The sequence below is a fragment of the Carya illinoinensis genome, chromosome 11, assembly GCF_018687715.1.
Source record: "Carya illinoinensis cultivar Pawnee chromosome 11, C.illinoinensisPawnee_v1, whole genome shotgun sequence".
Taxonomy (NCBI): Eukaryota; Viridiplantae; Streptophyta; class Magnoliopsida; order Fagales; family Juglandaceae; genus Carya; species Carya illinoinensis.
The window spans coordinates 20,431,461-20,452,524 of NC_056762.1; the positions used below are offsets into that span (position 1 = coordinate 20,431,461).

At 34.9% G+C, this 21,064-nt stretch overlaps 1 protein-coding gene across 1 annotated transcript; it reads right to left on the reverse strand.

Moving 5' to 3' along the window:
* Positions 1–16,777: 16,777 nt before the first annotated feature.
* LOC122282283 (uncharacterized mitochondrial protein AtMg00810-like) lies at positions 16,778–17,164 on the reverse strand. The gene has a single exon (XM_043094235.1). The coding sequence runs from the start codon at positions 17,162–17,164 to the stop codon at positions 16,778–16,780; it is 387 nt and encodes a 128-aa protein (XP_042950169.1).
* Positions 17,165–21,064: the final 3,900 nt, after the last annotated feature.

Sequence of the window (21,064 nt, forward strand, 5' to 3'; positions counted from 1 at the left end):
TAGTTGGTTGATTCTGGACTGAGTCTGAGGAGTTCGGGGGTCAGATGGATTGAGGACGGAGTTGTTTGGTTGATGTTGATTTTTTTGTTAGAGATATTTGTGCCTTGATGATTGCATTGTATAGTGCACGCATGTTCATGTTTAAAAAAGGGAAAATCAAATTTTCGTGTAGTTGTATGCATGTACATGTGTTTGTAAAATGAAAACTGGGCTTGTAAGCGAGAAATGATTTATGGTATATGTGAATGGTTGGATTGACTGGTTCGAGTCAGAGGCACGTGTAGGGATGGTGGTAAGGAGGGACGGTGGTAGAATCCCGCCTGAGGTTCCCGCCTACGGTGCACACGGCGTAGGGATGGTGGTAAGCAGGGACGGTGGTAGAATCCCATCTGTGATTCCTGCCTATGGTGCACGCGTAGGGACGGTGGTGAGCATGGATGGTGGTAGAGTCCGGCCTGCGATTCCGGCCTACAGTGCTCTGATGGTCTAGTTTTTAAGCCATTATCGGGGATAATGGCGATGTTATGTTTAAAAGATATGTTTTGGGCCAAAATGAGATTTTGGCGTGCGTGGAAAAAATGTGGTTTTATGGGATTTGTGCATTTGCATTCTTTTATGCATATTGTTTGAGTTTAATATGTTTTTATCTTGTGGCGTTTGGATCTTTACTTACCTGCGGCACCATTTTGATACCGTAGATTTTGATGCAAAGATCGAGGAGGAGGAGGAGGCTGAGCCCGAGGAGGCAGCTCTGCCGGAGTATTGATTTAGAGTTTATGTTTTGTAGTTTGGTTTGAAACAATATTTGTAGCTTGTAATATTTTATTATGTATGTTTTGAACGGGTTTGTATTAAACGTAGAAGAATTCTGGTACTTAGTTATATGACTCTGTTTATCCGCTGCGTGTTTTCTTTTGCACACTTGTTGCATGTACACACACTTGGCACTTGACGATAGGGTGGTGATCCGTGTGGTCATCATCCCGACGTCTCGATTTCTCCGTGTACGTACGTGGGATTTGGGGGCGTCACACTAGTTTTAATGTATTATATTATATATTATATAATACTATAGTGATTATATATTGTATTATATTATAATATATATTATAATTGTATATATTATAGTATATTATAATATATAGTGATATAGTATTAGTATAACTATTAGTATGCACTATATAATATTAGTATAACTATTAATACAATAAACAAAATGATATAAGATTTTAAAATTTAATATTATATTAATTAGTAATTTATCATATAATGCAAACTATTTTATATATAGTTATATATTATATATAAATATTATATACAATAGAAAAAATTAAAAAATATATATAAACGGTCTGGTCCAATTTTAGAAAAAGAAAAATAAAAACCGAACCAATTTTGACCGGTTTTAAGAAAAATAAAACTGGTACTGGACCAAACCAAACTCGGGACTGGACCGATCCCACCGGTTTGGTCCTGTTCGGTCCGATTTATCGGTTTGCCAGTTTTTTTTTTACACCCCTAATAACATGGGTAGAGATTGAGGGTACCTTACTCAACTCGAAGCAATGATCGGTCAATTTGAGAGTGAGGTGCTATTGTCTAGAGATGGTTCACAGTGGTTTGAAACACTTGGTGAAATGAGGTGGTGCAGCCACCTCCGGTGGCCTTTAGTGGTCGTAGTGGCTATCCTACCACAAAGAGAAAGAGGGAAGTAGGAGACAAAAATAAAGGAGAGAGGGGGATTAACGAAAAAAGAAGAAGACGGGCTAGGTTGTTACAAAGTAGCCATTTCTAGTTCAGAGGTTTAGGAGAATGGATTGGCAGGACTACACGCTTAAACCCTACATGCCTGTATGGCCGTATACAATTGGAGCAATCACAATAAAACTCTTTTTATAATTTTTCTTATAATTTTATTTTAAATAGAGGATACTTTATAATCATAAAAGTTTGAATATTGCCGTGTAAGTAACTGCCTTTTAGAACCTCTATAAAACCACAATAAACGCATACATATTTGTTTCTATTTGAATTGTGAAAACTTTGAATTCTTAGTAAATGCATAACGTCACCTATGTGTTGATCAAAATATTTTTTAAGATGCATGTCTTTAGTCGTAAAAATCATTCATGGCCTAGTTTTCCTTCTACAGATCATACTATATGATTATCCTTAACCAGTAATATCCCACATATCTGAACATGTTAACACTTGATGATTGAATTAACTTAATTGTGCCATTATAGAGAACAATCTTGCATGCGCTAAGATGGAATGTTAATAGTCTTTGTGGATTTAAGGAACCATCTATGGTGAACTTTTTATTTTCAAAGCATGACAATGAAATAGGAATTGTATGGTGGATTCAAGGAACTATCTATATATGGGGATTTTGTTTCCAAAACATGACATTGAAGTGGGAACTGTATGGTGCATTTTCTGCCAAAATTCTGATGCGGTATATATAGTTGAATTAATTCAATCACTCTTGCACATTGGAAACTTTCAAAATCTTATTTAGAGGGCAGCTTTTGGTTCAAAACAATTATAGACCTCTCAAACTATGTACTTTTGGTGTTTGTAGAATCTCTTGTGAATGATAAGGATTAATTATCATGATGAGTTTGCCTCTGTTGAGCTCTTATACTCCTGCAAATTAATATTACTAGTGTGGAACAATTATGTATTATAGAGCATATTGAGTCTCGTAGTAGACTTTGCATTTAAAATTTATGCTGCTGAGTAGTTACCATCATGTGCTTCCAATGGCCTTTTGTGCTTTTGGGACAAGGTGGTGTTTTTAATTTATGGATCTTCAATGAACTTCTATTTATTTATTTGGTAAAACAACTCCATGATATTTACCTTGTAAGTTTTCTCTATTTTGCTTCACTTTTCTATGTTCAATATTATTTTCCATACTATCTCATATCATGTTCCAAATATTATTATTTCTATTGATTTGCATATATGTAAATTTATTTTTGTATAGGTACAATGGGTTCAAAAATGAAGGCAAAGACTACCATACCATACTTGCGAAAATAATCTACAAGACTACAAGCTGTCCATAGTGAGACACAATCATACCCATCCCTTGATAGGGTGGCCCATTCATTACCCTTTGTCGATGGGCCACCCCTTTCAGTTGATAGGATGGTAGAGTCATCACTTTTTGTATATTGTCCTTCCTAGCCATCATTATCTTCACAGAAAGGGACCCAACCTTCTACATCGAGCCAAATGAAAGGCAAACTATCCACACATATGGAGATAAGCAGAGAGATCGAGCCATGCACATCTGTACCAATAGCACTTGGTTCGGAAGCAAAAAATGTTGACTTGTGTTCTGGCATTGGAGATCGTTTTATTGTCATTGTTGGTATGTTTTTGTTTTCCTTACTTATTATTTATTTCACTATGAATGCAGATTTACAAAATAGTAACAATGTAACTAAATCCATTTTTGCAGATAGTAATGGAGATAGAGTAAAGAGACCATTGCACTCGATTCATGATATTTGGCATCTTCCAGAAGGGGAGCGAATTGTGTGGAGCTCAATAATCTTGGTCATACCATCAAAAAGCAAGACTCAAAAGTGATAAGATTTGGTGGTCTGATAGCAAAAACTAATAATATGGTTTCAATAATTTACAAAGATTGGAGGTTGGTGGCTAAAACCATAAAGGAGGAAACGTGGGGTCTTATAAATGTATGAAACTTTTATTAAACCATTATTATTAATTAAATAAGTATATTTTGAAAATTTTGTTAGAAAGCTACTCACTCACTTGTGTAAATTTATTTTGAATATAGGGCAAGTTTAAAGTTCCTGATGACAAATTGGATGTATTCAAAAAATGGATACTAAAGGACTTGGGGAAGAAATGGAAAGACATCAAGCATGAATTGAAGAAAAAGTTATTCAAAAAGACACCTTTGTAGCACAAGTTGTGACAATGGCAAGTTTCGATATGGTGGACATAGAGCAACTAGCAGAGTTGGCCAATCTTTGATTCGATCTAGAATATATGGTAACAACACGCGCATTTCCGTTATAGATTTATAAAGTCAACCAACTAATTATTTTAATCATAATTCTCATAATCTTTGTGATGTTGTAGTCAAAATGTAATAAAAACAATGAGTGTCATAAGAAGCAGGTGGTTGTTCAAGGTGGAGGATAAAAAAGTTTAGCAAGATATGCCCATGATATAGTATTTATTTAATTAATATTTATTTATAGTTGAATATTTGTTCGTTCTTTGTTTTTGATATATGTGTTTAACCTAAAATATTGGACGCAGGAAAAATCAACTGAGGCATTGCCAAGTCGAACCCAGTTGTTTGTCAAGACCCATAAGAAAAAGGATGTCACCCACTACAATGATGACACAAGGAAGAAAATGATATATTTATTTTCAAATTTATTACTTTTTAATTTTAATGGATTTATAAGATGAATAATGTGTATTTTTTATTATCTATTATAGGCTGAGATGGAGGAACTTTTAACACAGGACACAAGTTTTATAGAAATGGGGTTTGGAGGAACCATGACTTGGGCATCAGATGATGTTTATTCGAAAGTTATGGGCCCAGAACGGCTTGGACGTGTGCGCGGTTGATGGTTTAGGCCAACCCCTACAATGAAAACTTGTCAACATTCACTACCAATTTCAAACCAAGAAGATGGTATATTAAAGGAAGAGTTTGATAAAATGTAGAACGAATTAACTGAATTGTGAAACTTAATAAACACATTCGTGCATGCACAGGTGAACCCCCCATATATGTTTAGTTGATATCAATCAACCTTATTTTTGAATTTTTGGATCCTCATTTAAATTTATATTCAAGCTTTAGAACAAAATAAAAAAGAGAATGGAGAGGAAGATGAAGAAGAGGAAAATGCTGAAGAGGAAGAAGATCGAGAGGAAGATGAAGAAGCGGAAGAGAATGACGAGGACGATGATTGAGGGGATTATAAGTGAAGAATTCAGAAATTATATTAATATTTTAGTTTAATGGTATTGTAACTTTCGTTAATTGAGATTATATTTATGGTTATACCATATATCGAAATTTGCTCTATTTTGCTAAGTTGGAATTGAGATGGATTATAAAAGTTTTGAAGTCAAGTATTAGGAGAAGTGCTGGATTATGCATTAGTTTTACAACTCTTTTTGGAAGTTGTGAATCTTAGTATGATGTTTAACATATTTTGTCATAAAGTTCGGAAGTACCATGTTCTTTTTTAATATTATTTGTATTATTTATTTTACTACCAATAAATTTATAATAGTCTTCACTACTGATGCTATATATTATTACCGACGTACAAATATATATGCTAGTGCATTTATAAATTATCGGCATTTTGTTGATCAATTTTTGGCATTTTATAAACGTTGCCAATGCTATATAATTATTACTGGCATAAAAAATATAAATGCCAGAAAACTACTTATTTACTGGTGTAAAATTAATCAATGGTCGGCATTTGTTTAAACGACATAAATGCAGAAAAACTCAATACTTTATAGGCGTAAAATTGATCAATTGTTGGCTGTTGGCGTTTTGTGAAACGCCGTTTACACTATATATTATCACCGGCATAATATTATAAATGTCGGCAACCATGGTTAAAATAACGGCGTAAAATTAATTAATTATTGTCGTTTGTTGAAACGCCACCAAAACTTTATATTATTACTGGCGTAACAATATAAATGCCGGGAAATTACTGATTTCCAGGAGCATAATTGCTATATTGGCGGAATTGTTATAAATGTCGCCAAAGCTATATATTATCGGAATAACAATTTAAATGCCGGAAATCTCAATAATTTACCTGCATAAATATTAATTGTCGGCAAAAATATATATCTACCAGCCCATAAACAAACGCTGAGCATATACACACCGGCAATTTTGTGTTTTTTTGTAGTGATGTATAAATGAGAGCAATAGCTATTTCATTGTCATTTACAAATCATTATTCAACCTAAATTTCAGCCACATTTATTCTATTTGTTATTTCTATGGCTCCCTCTTTCTTTTGCAAATTGCTTCTTTACCACTTAACTTTGATGATGAGTTTGAGATAGTTCTCAACAAAGATGAATGATCATCATCTCATCGTGGTGGTAGTTGTCAACATCATAGTAGATTAAGTGTCACTATATACAAGAATACAAATGGCTTTTTCATGGCTAGTTTGTAGAATCATCAGTATATCACTACAATATATTTCAAATGAGATTTTGGTATGAGTTGTTCACTTTCTCTCCGAATTCAATATGAGATAGAGGCTTACGAGCCTTACTTTATCCAAAGAAGAGATAGTGATGGAAGATTCAATTTATATCTTTCCTTCAAAATATAACTGCTGTACTTAGAATTCTTGCTTATGGAGTAACTATTAATTATATGGATAAATACATGAGGATTGGAAAAACACTGTGATGAAGATCTTGAAAACATTTGTTATAGCGATAGTTGATATATTTTTTTTAATAAGTATTTGAGGTTGCCAAATACCAATGATATTGCTTAGTTGCTCTCAGTTGGTGAACAACATGGATTTTTAGGAATGCTAGGGAGCATTGATTGCAGGCACTAATAGTGAAAAAAATTTCTAGAAGCATGGAAAGGTATGTACTCCAGTCATTGTCATTAACCAACTATTATCTTAAAGGTAGTGGTATCATATGATCTTTAGATATGACATGCATTATTTGGATTAATTTATTCTTATAATGATATCAACGTGCTTAAAAGATCTTTTTATATTCATTGAGCTTACCCAAGGTTTAATTTCATATTATATATCAATAATTCAATAATCATCACAACCTCATTACATCATGTACAACACCAAACAGAATACTTAATGTTGGGGGTAAAAATTTGAGGCCCAAAATAGCACTCCAAGCCCAGTCTATTAGGTGACCCTCATCAAAAGTAGGAGTGAAGAGAAAGTAGAGGAGGACAAGATAAGGCAAAGTAGAAGATCATAGGAAATGAAGTCAGACATACAAAATGAGAGAGTAAGGTGACATAAAGCTGACATTCCTCACCAACCACTCCAAAGGCATCAAGAAAGGGGTTTTCCAACCCAAAGCCGAGGGGATGGGTTCGTATTGGTGAGTGAGGGGCTCTTGGATGACTCTAGTTGGATTACTGAGAGGGATTCCTCAACCTCTACATGAGAGACTCTAGCAATACCATATTCTCAAGCCCAAAAGAGGTCACTGATCCCCATTGTTCAATGAGATACAAGAGAATCTAAAATACACCTATTATAATGGATTTACCCTCCAAACGATTTGTGGACGTAGGATTTTTGCCTAACTATGTAAATCTATATGTCTCCTTATCTATTTATATGGATGTATGTTCGAATTTCGTATCGACGCTGGAATATTTATTATGGGTCGGGGATGACTTTGTTCTCTGTTCTAGCCTGTTTTGCTAATTTATGCATTAATAGTTGGCGTCCTTTATGGGATTAACTTATTCTCTATAATAGAAATGGGAGACAAAGGATTTCTTGGCTTCTGAAGTCATCTCCCAATGAATAGATAAGATTCCCCTCACCTTTTTATCTATCATTATTTTTATCTTGTTACTTTGGATAGCACTGTTACAAAAAAAAAAAGGAATGGGCGAGAGAACCATTCTTCACTTATACGATTAAGAGCGCTGGAGCACTGTGCACAAAACATTTACACCCAATGTTTCACGCCTTAAAAGAAAGTTCCTTGGGCAGTGCATTGTGACTGTGCAACATGCACATGTCCCATGCATAGAGTTAGTAGATCAGACTCTGTCATTGCCACCCATATAGCACAACACAGTTTGAGGCTAGCCACCCTAGCATAATATATAACATGCAACTTCCTGTCTTTTATCTAGTCGAGAACAACACCCAACGCAAAATCACTAGCATTACACATTAGCTCAAAAGGCAAACTCCAATCTAGGGCTGCCATAATTGGTGCTGACACCAACTCTTATTTCAACCTATCAAAATTGGTGCTTACACATTAGCTCAAAAGCAAACTCCAATCGTGAGCTTCATTCTTCCTTTCGAAATTACAGCACATCCTTCCCTTTTTTTTTTGTCTCATCTATTTTTAATTTTTAAAATGTTTTTGTTATCTGCCAGCTAATTTGAAAACCTGTCTTCCATATTTGCAGCTGAAAATCCAATCAATTCAAAACCAATTTTCTTTTCAAATTTTAAAACAGATTTCCCCCATATTTGCTACTGAAAATCCAGGCTAAAAGCCAAAACAGGGTTTGGGTTGCAGTAAACTTCTAGACAGATTCGAACTTCTTTGTTTCTACTAAGTTTTTAACATTAAAGCGGCATAAATGGGTTTTGGGCTCTTCATAAAAGTTTTAGGCCTACGTCTTAACTTTCCAGTAAGCTAAACAACACCTGAACTGAGGTACGTAGCTCCAGTTAGAACCCAAAAGCGAATAGGGTTCAGGTTTGACTAGACCAAACCCACTAGGATTTTCTCTCTAGGCCTAGCCCAAGTTTTGACTCTTTACATCATCTCAATTTCATCCAAATTCAATAATTAAATACCAAAAAAATACCAAGAATTTTTAAGAATTAAATAAATGTAAAAGACACCTAAAAGTTTAGACAAACGTGCTAAGAAACATACAAAATATTTTGAATTAAAATAATTAGGACTAAGAAAATGTGTGAAATAAATTTCCATATCCCTACCAAGTGAGATTTATAAAATCTTAGCAAATAAAACTCCTAAGCTACCAACAGTATGAATATGCATGCATGACAGTAAATGACTTGAACTTGGGCATGCGTGGAATGACTTGAAAAAAGCATGGCATACACTTGACTTGAAAATAATAGGACTTGACATAAACATGAGACCTTGTTAACATATATGTGTTTGATTAAAAGTAAATTGTAGATGCTCCATGACTATTTTGGGGCCGTGTGCTCCTACCGGTACCGCATTACATTACAGGTATCTGCCCTAACTATGAGTACGTCATAATAATTGAAATGGAAAAGTGTAATTTGGGCATCACCGGGATTGGGTGTCTGACTTCGCTCTGGAAACCAGTTACTTAGGTCCCATTTGAAGCCTTTTGACTTTACCTTGTCAACTAGAGAGTTCCACTAGGAGAATTTTCCATCCTACCACTTGGAGCCATAATACAAATAAAAGACTCCAAAAGACTTGAAAATATTTCATAAACATAATCAATGCATGTGACATGACATTCATGGCATCTAACAATTAAACATGTAATAGATCACATGACATTTCGTGGCATATAAAAAATAAACGTGTACATTAATAGACATGACATACATATTATAAAAATTTATAATAAGCATAATAAAATGAAAATTGTATTCTTAACACCACACATACTTACATACACTAAGAGTAAATCGGAAGCTAACTTACATATATATAGTGTACGTAAAGCGAAGCATAAAACGCCGTGAAATGAATTGAGACATTTTCTAAAGTTAGAATATCTCATTAACTTCTTATAAAGCTAAAACATACTATCTTAGGGTTAAAATTGCAAAGTTATACCTCTATTTGTAGGAAATTATAATTTTGCTACTAAAATAAGGATTTTGCATATGAACTTCAAAACTTATCGAAGCTTGCATTACTCATTTAATTTTTGTCCTAAATCCCAATATCAACTCAGAAAAATTTAAAACAAATTTCAACTATATGAAATACCACTTGGCTGAAACATGCTTAGGCTAAAAACTTGATATTTGTTGCAACTTGACCTCTTAATATACTAACATGCATAAACCGATTTCATCAAATATAAAAAATCACATCCTTAATTCTAAAATCATACTAAGATATCAAATTACACATTTCATAAAAACTCAAACTCATCATATCAAGAAAAATGCCAAAACATCAAGATTAGGTAAACAAAACTAACTCTTGATGTTCTTGGTCTAACATGTACCAAATCAACTCCAAGGATTCCAAAAGTCCATAAGGACTCACCTACATGCTCATCATTCAAAATTAAGTGGTATCATGCTTGACTAAACAACCAAAAATCACAAAATACAACTCAACACAATTAGCTTGCTCTAAAACTACAAAACCATGTATAGCATGCTTTGGATTTGAAACAAAGTGACTAGATCCTAGATATTTATGCAATAAGTCTTTGAATAACCAAAAAAATATATCTCAAATTAAAGTTCTAACTTGATCTAAGTATTAAATCTTACATGACATGGCAAAAATTTAGTCAAAACACATCATCATACTTGAGGGCTTCTAGATTGAGCTTAAGCCAAACTTTTGCATGTTCAACATAGTTGTAACAAAGATGTAAACCATAAATCTTCATAGATAAACTCTTAACACATAGATCAAAGCCTAGGAATAACATATATGAAAATCAAAACCATTAGATCTCGTTCCTAGAACCAAAAACACAAACTACACCAAAATAGAAACTATTTTGAGTCTTACGGTTTTTATCACTTTGAAATCATGCAAAACTCTTTTATATAAATACTAAGATGCTATTAATCCAATAAAAACTTGTATATAAACATATTAATACTTCACCATAGCAAAATATACCCAAAACCTCACTAAAAAATTCACAAAACCTTCAAAGGTTCACCCAAACATCAAAACTATCACCATTGAGACCTTTGCATAATCATACTTAACTTCACCCATCAAAAATCCTTGAAAGATTTCCCAAAACATACTCACATAAACTAGACTCAAAATGGAACAAGATACAAGAATATTAAGCCAAGGAAAAGTCACTTTCAAAGGTTGGAAGGGAGCAAACACAAATTGCCAAAAACTCTCTCAACTCTCTCTCAATACGCTCTTGGAAAAAGTGGGGGAAATAAAATGCAAGGGGCGTGGATTAAGGGGGAGAGACGACATGGTGGGTGGATGAGTAACCCTTGGATGAGAGGGTGGCAGCTGAGAAGGTAGAAGAGAGGGGGCTACGCAACAATTGACTTCCTGCTACAAATTTGGCCGAGTGATGGGGGTTGATTTTGTGGCTTTTTTTTTTTTTTAATTTTTAATTTTTTTATTGCCATCAAGTCGTTATTTGCGGCTAGCCATGAGGTGGCATGACAGCACTATCATGTATTTGGATGGAGAAGGAAGCTTGGGCCAAGAGTGGGTTAGAGTTGGGCCAAAGTTGGGCTTAACTGAGTGGGCTCAAATTAGGGTATACATAGGGTTTTTATGGGGTTTTGGCTAGGGTATGATTCAAATCAAACTTTTCTTGACTAAATAAAATTACCAATATGTATGGGAGTAGTTACGGTGTATGAGTGATTAGTTGAGTAACTAATTGCATCAGGAAGTGATTTAACTAATTGATAAACCACTTAATAAAAAATGAGTGGTTTAGGGTTTGGAAACCAAGTTTAGGGTTTCAACCATCACTTGGGATTTGGGGTTTCGGATGGATTCCAATAGTTTGGAGTTTCAATGGGGTTAAAACTATGTTTTAGTTGATCAAATAGTATTTGGTTGGGTGGATGATAGTGTTTGGTGTTAAAGATATGATCACATGGCTTGAAACACACTCCAATTTATCACACTTCAATCTCCATGTGACAAGTATCATAATATTATTTACATGAGTGGCTAGGATTGTGTCAACTCTAACCAAAAAGTAATCCTAGTAATTTAAAGTGGATTTGGACATCATACATAGCGATTTGACAACAGTTTGAACTGATTGCCACTTGGCGCTCTCCTGGGTGTTATTATTTACCCAAAAAATCTCAATACTTTTTACTACACCATAAAATCTTAAATAATCATACAAGTCTAGTGATATAATTCATTTCGAGAAAGTTTACTCTTAAGCACCTTAATTAAATAGAAAAAACTCTTGTTTGTTATTCATCCAAGAAATTAGAAACATATTATTGTACCGTAAAATACTAAATATTCAAACAAGTCTAATAGTACAATTTGTTTCGTAAACTTATACTCTGAAATGCCTTAATTAAATAGAAAGACAACTTTGTTATCATAGTGGATCAGAATCTGACTATGCTGACCTAATTGATCTCTCAACTCATGAAATATTTTTGGAATTTCTCGACATTTTCTAAGGTCTAATGGAATTCACCTATTAAATTTCTTTTGGATCGTTACATAAATCCTTGATTCATCCAAACCATAAATCAAATTATTTGTTCTGAGAGAAATTTTGAGAGAGAGATAGATGGACTTATCAAAGAAGATGAACGAATGGGCTGCTCGATGTATATGATGGAAAGAGAATGGACAAAGAGTAGGGCACAAGAGAATGAGAAACGTGGGAGGGTGAAGATGCAGATGGAATAAAAGTAATGTTTTGGATGGTGAGATGAAAATTTTTAATTTTAAAAAAAAGTTGAAAGTTGAATAAAATATTATTTTTTAATATTATTATTGTTTTGATATTTAAAAAAGTTAAATTAAGATTTGAAAAAATTAAATTATTTATTATATTTTATGTAAAAATTAAAAAAAATTATAATAACAAAATAAGATAAAATAAAAATGTTATATTTCATCTTAACTACCAAACCTTTCCTCACTAGAAATCCATATACGAAAATTTACTGTAACAACACGAAAACTTTTCCCCAATTTGACCAATTGGATGTGGGTTTAAAATTTTACAAGGAAAATTCTGGTTGCAAGCCCCGTATGCGGGACTGGATTGTAGGCCTTAAATGAAACGGTGCGTTTCATTTATATTAAATGAAACTCACCGTTTCACTTAAGAAAGAAAACACACGGTTTGATCGATTGAAGAAAACACAAACGGCACTGCCCATCAACGAACCCCCCTCCCTAGCCCCATCACGGCACTGCCCAGATTTCGCTCGTCACCCGGTCACGATAATTCAGACATGAAAATAGCTGAATCACTGTGTCATCAGGTAGGCTAGTCCAATCTACATCTCCTTCACGCTTCAAACCCAAATCTTCGTCCTCTGTTTCAGTATAAATTGGTGAAACAACCTTCCCCTTCCTCGCCAGCTTCCGCCGCACCCTACGACTCATGTCTCAATCAATTCACAAAGACACAGATGCCAATGCTGCTCAACCTCAAATGCCGAAATCATATAATCATAGCACAAACCAAGAAGTATATACCATTAACCTCAGCTACCCAAGTCTTAAAATCACTAAAGGAATACAAACAACCCAGAAAGCAATACTCTTTCACCTCAAATACCCTGAAACTCAAACAATTCACAAAATTGTAAACATAATTTAGAAAACTAAGGATTCATAGTATACTAGAATGCAAGGCCATATTCAATACCCTGGAAAAATATGGAATCATAAATCATTATAGCAGGCAAAATCAATGATTGTTTTTCCTACCTGAGAGCTGAGGTTGCGTGGGTTTGTGGGCAACTCTTAAAATATTCAAGCTTGTCGAAGAAATTAAATGCCTCTTTTGGAATTACATGGAAGAAGCTCCAATGGAGCTTTCAATGAATGAAAGAGGGATAGAAAGAGAGAGAGGGAGAGAGAAAAAAGACAGAGTCGAGGAAGGCTCGGAGAGAATTCAGATGGGCATCAAGACAGATGGGGAACAAAGCCAAACCCTCAAAGCAGGTGTCTACGCCTCTCCCCTATGTTTCTTTCTTGGTTGTTGTCTTCGTCGTCGCTGTTGTTGTGCATCGAGAAAGAGGATTGTATCGGTGGGGATATGGGATGGGAAGAATAGAATTGAGAAGACAAGAATATATATAACACCCGTCAAAAAACTGCAGCAGACAAAGAATTGCAAAAACAACAAAGGATAATATTGTAAATTTATACTCAAAAGTGGGAATAATATAACCATTTTCCATGCTGAGACTGTACGTAGCAGCGCCCATTTTACAATGCAGAATATTTTGACCATTTTTTAGTCAATGAGTTGTTTACATCAGCCGGATGCGAGTGCTCCCACGAGAAACTCAAAAAGTGCTTTTACTTTGTTAAAATTACTATAAACACCCTGAAACCCGCACAATGTGCTTGCCGACATATGAATTTGCATTTATCATTTCATTTTTATATTGAAAAGTATTTCTCATTGAGTTGCAATTTTTCTTTTCATAGAATTGGGTTTGCATTCATATACAGTTTTTAGGATTCACTTCCTCCTTTTTTTTTTTTTCCTTTTTTTTTTCTTTTTTTTTTTAATTTTTTAATGTTTTAATTTTTAATTTTTAATTTTTAATTTTTATGGGTCTATTTTTGTAGAAAAGGCCGAACTTGACCTTAAGATTATTATTATTTTTTTATGACTTATTTTTGCGGAGAATCAATACTTCTTTTTTCGTAAATTATTATTATATTGGTAATTATTGTCTACTACACGTCTGAAATCATTAATGTTAATTTCCACTTTTACGATAAATATATATATATATATATTATATCTTCTTATATATAAAAGTGTCAATCCGTGAATAAACAGTATTTTATGTTATAAGATTTATTTCCCTTTTATTCCTACATATATTTTTAAATTCCCGTTACCTCCATCAAAAGTCTCAATCCAATAAATAAATAATCTTGAGACTCACATTTGTACCGAGTAATAAATAACAAAAAAAATTCATCATGATGACATCAGTATTAAAGTAGTGGTGTGACTTTTATTAATTTAAATAAATAAAATAATTTAGTCAATTATGTAAAATTATATTAAATTATAAAATTATTTTTATTATAAAATAGAATTAATGGATTCTATGAAATTACATCAATTTGTATATTTATATTTTTGTTTAAGTATCTTGTCATTGATATAGATAGTGAGTTTAGATAAGATTAGTTGAGATGAAAGTTGAAAATTTATTAAAATATTATTATAATATTAATTTTTAATATTATTATTATTTTAAGATTTAAAAATTTAAATTTTATATTATATTTTGTGTTAAAATTTATAAAAATTATAGTGATAAAATGAGATAGATTGAGTCTCTCTCAATTCAAAAAAAAGTACAACACAAAATTTAACGTGATATCTATGCATCCCATAACCAAAGCAACGACATGACTTACAGATGTAAATATTTTTCTCATATTGTAAAAATAATATTTTCTTAACTTTAACAAACTTTTTATGATGTACATATTATTCTAACCCTTAAAGAATTTCTGTGATACTTTTTAATATAGTTTAGATATATGTTTTATATATTGCTTTTTAATATCTGCATAGGAAAAACTTGTTTCATATACTTTTTTTTTTTTTTTTTTTTTATCTGTGAATTGCATGTGTTTATATTAGTCACTTTATTTGAAATAGTTGATTATTTCTTTATATCATGATATAAAATTTCTCTAAAAAATATTAAACTTCAAATATTTCTATACAAAAAATACTATTATAATAATACTTTTCAAATAGGTCATCTATAATGCTTTTCTGGCTAAGTACCGATCCCAGGTCCTATATTCACAGGGCATATATGCCTTGCACATAGCCCATTTACGTGTGTGTATATATATATATATATATATATATACCTCTAACGTTAATTTCTACTTCTACACAAGCCTGTTTGTCCTTTTTCTTCCAAGTTCCCAACATTCACAGTGTCCATGAATTCTACGAACTTCAAGTCCTTTTTTCACAAAAATAGTGCTCACTCTGTGATGCCCAAAACAAGTAGTCCATTGGATGAAGATCAGAACCTGATTGCAAATGAAATGGGCAAACAAAAGACACCTCAATAGCCAAGAGATTACCTTTTGAACAATAAAATGGCAAACGAAGCTCGTGACAATGCTAAATAATTCAGTATATAAGTTCTTAATGTTTAAGATAAAAAATCAATTCAGTGCATTTTTTAATTTGAAAAAAAAAAGGAATGCTAAAGAATTTTGAGAAATGTTTATTTCACGAGAGTAGATAGAGAGAGTACTGTATTACTTATACTAGTTACAATGATACAAGAAGCTCATCAATAGCTCTGCGCAGTAGACAAGAAAAATAAGGCAAGAAATGTAAATGTACAGCTAGAGTTTTTAAACACATACAATTGACTAAACATATACAATAGACTTTCTAAGTATGGTCGAACCATTTTGTCAAGGAGGATATGCAGCTGATTTGGATTTGGATTTACTTGTATCATGTGGCTGATTTTGTGCTAGTACGTTATCAATCCCCCTCAAACATGGCCATGGATCTGGGCAAATGCCAAGTTTGATACGAAATGCCTAAAAAAGAGGTTTAGGCAGTGGTTTTGTGAAGATGTCAGCCAATTGGTTGGGTGAAGTAACAAAGCAAGTCTCCAAAGAACCAAGAGCAACACGCTCACAAATATAGTGGTAATAGCTCGAAGTGCTTTTTTCGACCTTGCAAGACAAGATTAATAGTCATATGAAATACACTGAGATTGTCACAATGGAGAGCAAGAGGTTTATGTAGTGGGACATCAAGATCTCGTAAGAGGAAAGAAAGCCACATGAGCTTAGCGACAGTGGCAGCCATAGATTGATACTCTGATTCAGTGCTTGAACATGCCACCATACCTTATTTCTTAGCACTCCAAGAAACACAATTACTCCCTAGGAAGGTGCAAAAACCAGATGTTGATCGACAAGTGAGGGGGCATCCTGCCAAGTCGACGTTTGAGTAGGCATAGAGATCAAGAGTGCTTGTAGTAAGGATGCGCATGCCATAGTGTGCAGTGCCTTGGAAGTACCGAAGGATGCATTTTACAATCTAAAAGTGGGCAACGGTTGGGGATTGCATGAATTGACATGCATAGTTGACGCTATAGGAGAGATCAGGTCTAGTGAATGTTAAGTACTGCAAGCCACCCACTAAGCCATGGTACATTGTTAGATCAGGAAATAGAGCTTTAGCAGCTGATTTGAGACGTCCTTTAGAAGGCATTGGAGTAGCAATAGGCTTAGATTCAACCATGTCTACACGGTTGAGAAGATCCAAAGCATACTTATGCTGAGATAAGAACTTATCACGTCCTAACTTATGAACTTCAATACCAAGAAAGTAGTGAAGTTGGCCAAGATCCTTAATGGAGAATTGTTGAGCCAATTGAGATATGAAATCATTAATTTTTTGAGTGTTATCTCCTATAACCACCATGTCGTCAACATATAGAAGGAGAGAATCAAAATACTGGATGAGGACTTGCATACAAATAAGCTTGGGTCTGTAGTGCTACAGAATAAACCCATCTAAAAAAGAAAATCATTGAGGCGATCAAACCAGGCCCTTGGAGCCTGTTTAAGGCCATAAAGTGCTCAATTTAGTTGACATACATGAGAGGGATAGTGTGGATCAGCATATCCAAGAGGTTGTTTCATGTACATAGGGGTACTGAGATAGCCATGCAAGAAGGCATTCTTGACAACAAGTTGCCAAAGATCCCATTGTTTAACAATAGCCAATGTAAGCACAACACATATTGTTGCAGACTTAATAATTGGTGAAAAAGTTTATGAAAAATCAATGCCATCCACTTGATTGAAACCCTTGGCAATGAGACGTGCCTTAAGATGTTCAAGAGAGCCATTTGGCTGTAACTTAGCCTTGTAGACCCATTTACATCCTACTATATTCATCTCAGGATGAGGAGGAACCAATTTTCAAGTTTTATTTGCTGCCAGGGCTGCTATTTCTTCATCCATAGTAGCAAAGCACCCTGGGTGAGTTTTGGCAGATTTAATGGACTTTGGTGTTGAAGGGATCGAGTGAGTCACATGCAGATTTGCATACTTTGGATTTGGTTTTCGAACTTCAACTTTTCTCTTGTGATCATGGTGTGCTGATTTTGTTCATGAGATAAAGCTGATGTAGCAATAGCTTGAGTGGGCTTATGACACAAGGCTAGTTCAGCAGCAATTTGAGAAGGCTCATGACACAATTCTGATGCAATAGTAGGTTGAGAGGGTAAACTGAGATGAACTGTGGTCGAGTCATATATGTTTTGATGGTGAGGCAAAAGCTAAAGGAGGTAGTATATCAGTATTCACAACAAAAGCGCAGAACTTCCCCTCAATAGGAGTTTGGCCATACAAAGCAGTTCATTTGGAGTAAGGCAGTAGGGATTCATCAAGCAAAACGTGGCGTGAGACATAGATACAACTAGTAGGTGGATATAAACATTTGTACCCTTTATGTTTAGTGCTATAGCCAATAAAAACACAAGGCAAAGATTTGGGTTCCAATTTATTGCTACGATTTGAATACCATGTTGTTGAATATATGTTGCAAATGATCTACTTGAAAATTCAACCCTTCATTGCTTTGGAAGATGCGGATTTTAGCATCAAACTGACATTTTATATAAGAATGTAACTATTTGAAAGCATCAAAGAACTCTGACTTGTGTCGAAGAGGAATAAGCCACATAAAATTGGTATAGCCATCAACAAAGATAGCATAATATCTGTATTTTTTCCAAGAAGAAACGGGGACTGGTCCCCATAGATCACAATGAAGTTTAGTGAAAGGAGTGGTCATTTTATTATTACTAGAGGTAAATGGGAGTTTACAAGACTTGCTCATTTGACAACTAGTACAAACACTCATAGATTCCAAAGAAATATTGTAACAGCCAACTAGAAATTCAATGGTGGAATTTCTATTGGCTTTAGGAACCTTGTGAAGACCCCATAAGTTTTCACGAATCAACCCATCGCATAGGTTTTAGTCTAACCACATAGTTAGTGTTATCACTTACTATGGTGCTAGAAGGGTGATTTTAATTATTTGAAATAGTTAGAAGTATCAGAATATGTTATGGTCTGTGTCATTAGACTTAGTAGATTATTTAGGATTTTATGGCACAATAATCCATTTTCATATTTTCAAATGAAACGCTTGTTCGAAACTGTGAATTTATTTTCCGGGGCACTTCGGGGTCAAATTTTGGTAAATGATTTTCACTGTAACTTCATATGAATATTTAGAATTTTTCGGTATCAAGTTTATCATGCACTTTTTTTGGAGTAAATAGTAATCTCGATAAGCTACAAAGTGCAATGTTTTCAAAATCACAATTTGGAATGTCCAAATTAGGTTAGAGAAGTTTTTTTGGTCACTTGGCAAGATCTTAGCCATGCATGATGAATAGTATTAGACACATGGTACCATGAGGAACATTTGATGGATTTGAAGGAATCAAGGTGTGAGATTATGCCACTTAAGCAAAAACCGTATTCCATCCGACTAATCAAATTGTGTCAAACCAAAGAGGATTTTTTTCTAGTAAAAACCTATATGGTTGGAATCCAACTAAGAACCCAAAAGCATGATTGAAACCGAAATCATAAATGGTTTTATCCAAATCCTAAAGTTGACCTCAAAATCCTAACTAAATAGGTTTCTAGCATTGTGTTTAATCGCTTGATTAAATTACTTTCACATGTTATTAATCATTCAAATTTATGTTAGAACATCATTATTCAACCTTTTTAACCTTGGATATTTGATTGGATCAAGAGAAATTGGATTTGGGCTTGATAGCAACCAAAACCCTCTTAAAACCCCAAATTGAAGCCCATTCGGTTTAGATCCATTAAGGCCCACGAATTTGGCCTCATTAGCATTGCTTTTTGGCTCAGTTTTGCACCCTCACTTGACTGACCAGATCTTCAAAAAGGAGTCTAGAATGTTCTAGAAGGGATAAGCTAAAGGGGCCACCTCACTCTTTCAACTCAATACTCCACCATGAGGAAATATCTTGGGATAATTTTGTCTACTTTTTTGGGTTATCAAGAGCAACATCTAGCTCACTCTTAACCCTCTCTCACTCTTAGCCCGCTCTTCATCCCTCACTTATCCAAGAAGTCTCCCAGCTCATTTCACAATCATCCCACCTCTTTTTCCCACATTCCTTAGAAAGAAAACCAAAGACTCTCTAGGACAGCTTTTCAGAGTTCTTTCGCACACCCATTTCAAAGCTTTTATAGGTGTTTTCTGTGACGCCCCCAAATCCCCACGCCCGAACACGGGGAAATTGAGACGTCCGGATGGTGACAACCCGGGTCACCATCCCATCGACGGGTGCCGAGTGTGTGCAAGGCAACAGATGTGTACAGAGAAACACGCAGCGGATAAAGAAAGTCATAACTAAGTACCAGAATTTTTCTTAACGTAATACAAGCTGTTTAAAACGTATATAGATAAATATTACAAAACACAAATACAGTTTTGAACAAATAAAAAAGATAGCATCAGCAACCCGGCGGAGCCGCATCCTCGGGCTCAGCCTCCTCCTCTTCGTCCTCTAACTCTGCACCAAAAGCTACGGAATCACGAATGGTACCGCAGGTAAGTAAAACCCAAACACTACCAGATAAAAACACATAAAACTCAAACAAGATGCATGAAACATGCCCAATGCACAAAGCCCATAAAAACCCAAGTTTTCCACACACGCCAAAAACCCATTTGGCCCAAAAGCATATCCTTTCCAAAAAAACACGCCAAAAGTCACATTTGGCCGCCAAAAGTCCATTTGGCCCAATATCTCGCCGGAAGTCCATCCGGCCCAATATCTCGCCAGAAGTCCATCTGGCCCACGCCAAAAGTCCATTTGGCCTCATAAACCATTATCCAATTTTAACCGTATGCACCATGACCTCCCCTAGGGGTCATCCGCACACCCTGGCTCCAGTGTCACACCGTAGAGTACCACTACGCATGTGACACCTAACGAGCGATGCCCAGTTCCGCGCCCCGCGCGTGCGTAGCCAAGCATCCTCTAGCCCTCGCCAGCGAAGGGCCACGGAGTCGGTGAGTAGGGCGATGCCCGGTTCCGCGCCCGGCGCGTTCGTAGCCAAGCATCCCCTAGCCCCGCTCCCGTCATCTCTCTCGACAACTCAGGGGACATCACTCAGTTTATTCCGCTCCCGAGTGACCAGAGGAGCTCCACCGAGATAATAACCCATCCCGGCTTGGGCTCGTGATACACACGCACCCATAAAACCACTCACGCCAATACACAGGCTTTTCACATAAATCCACAAACACACGTGC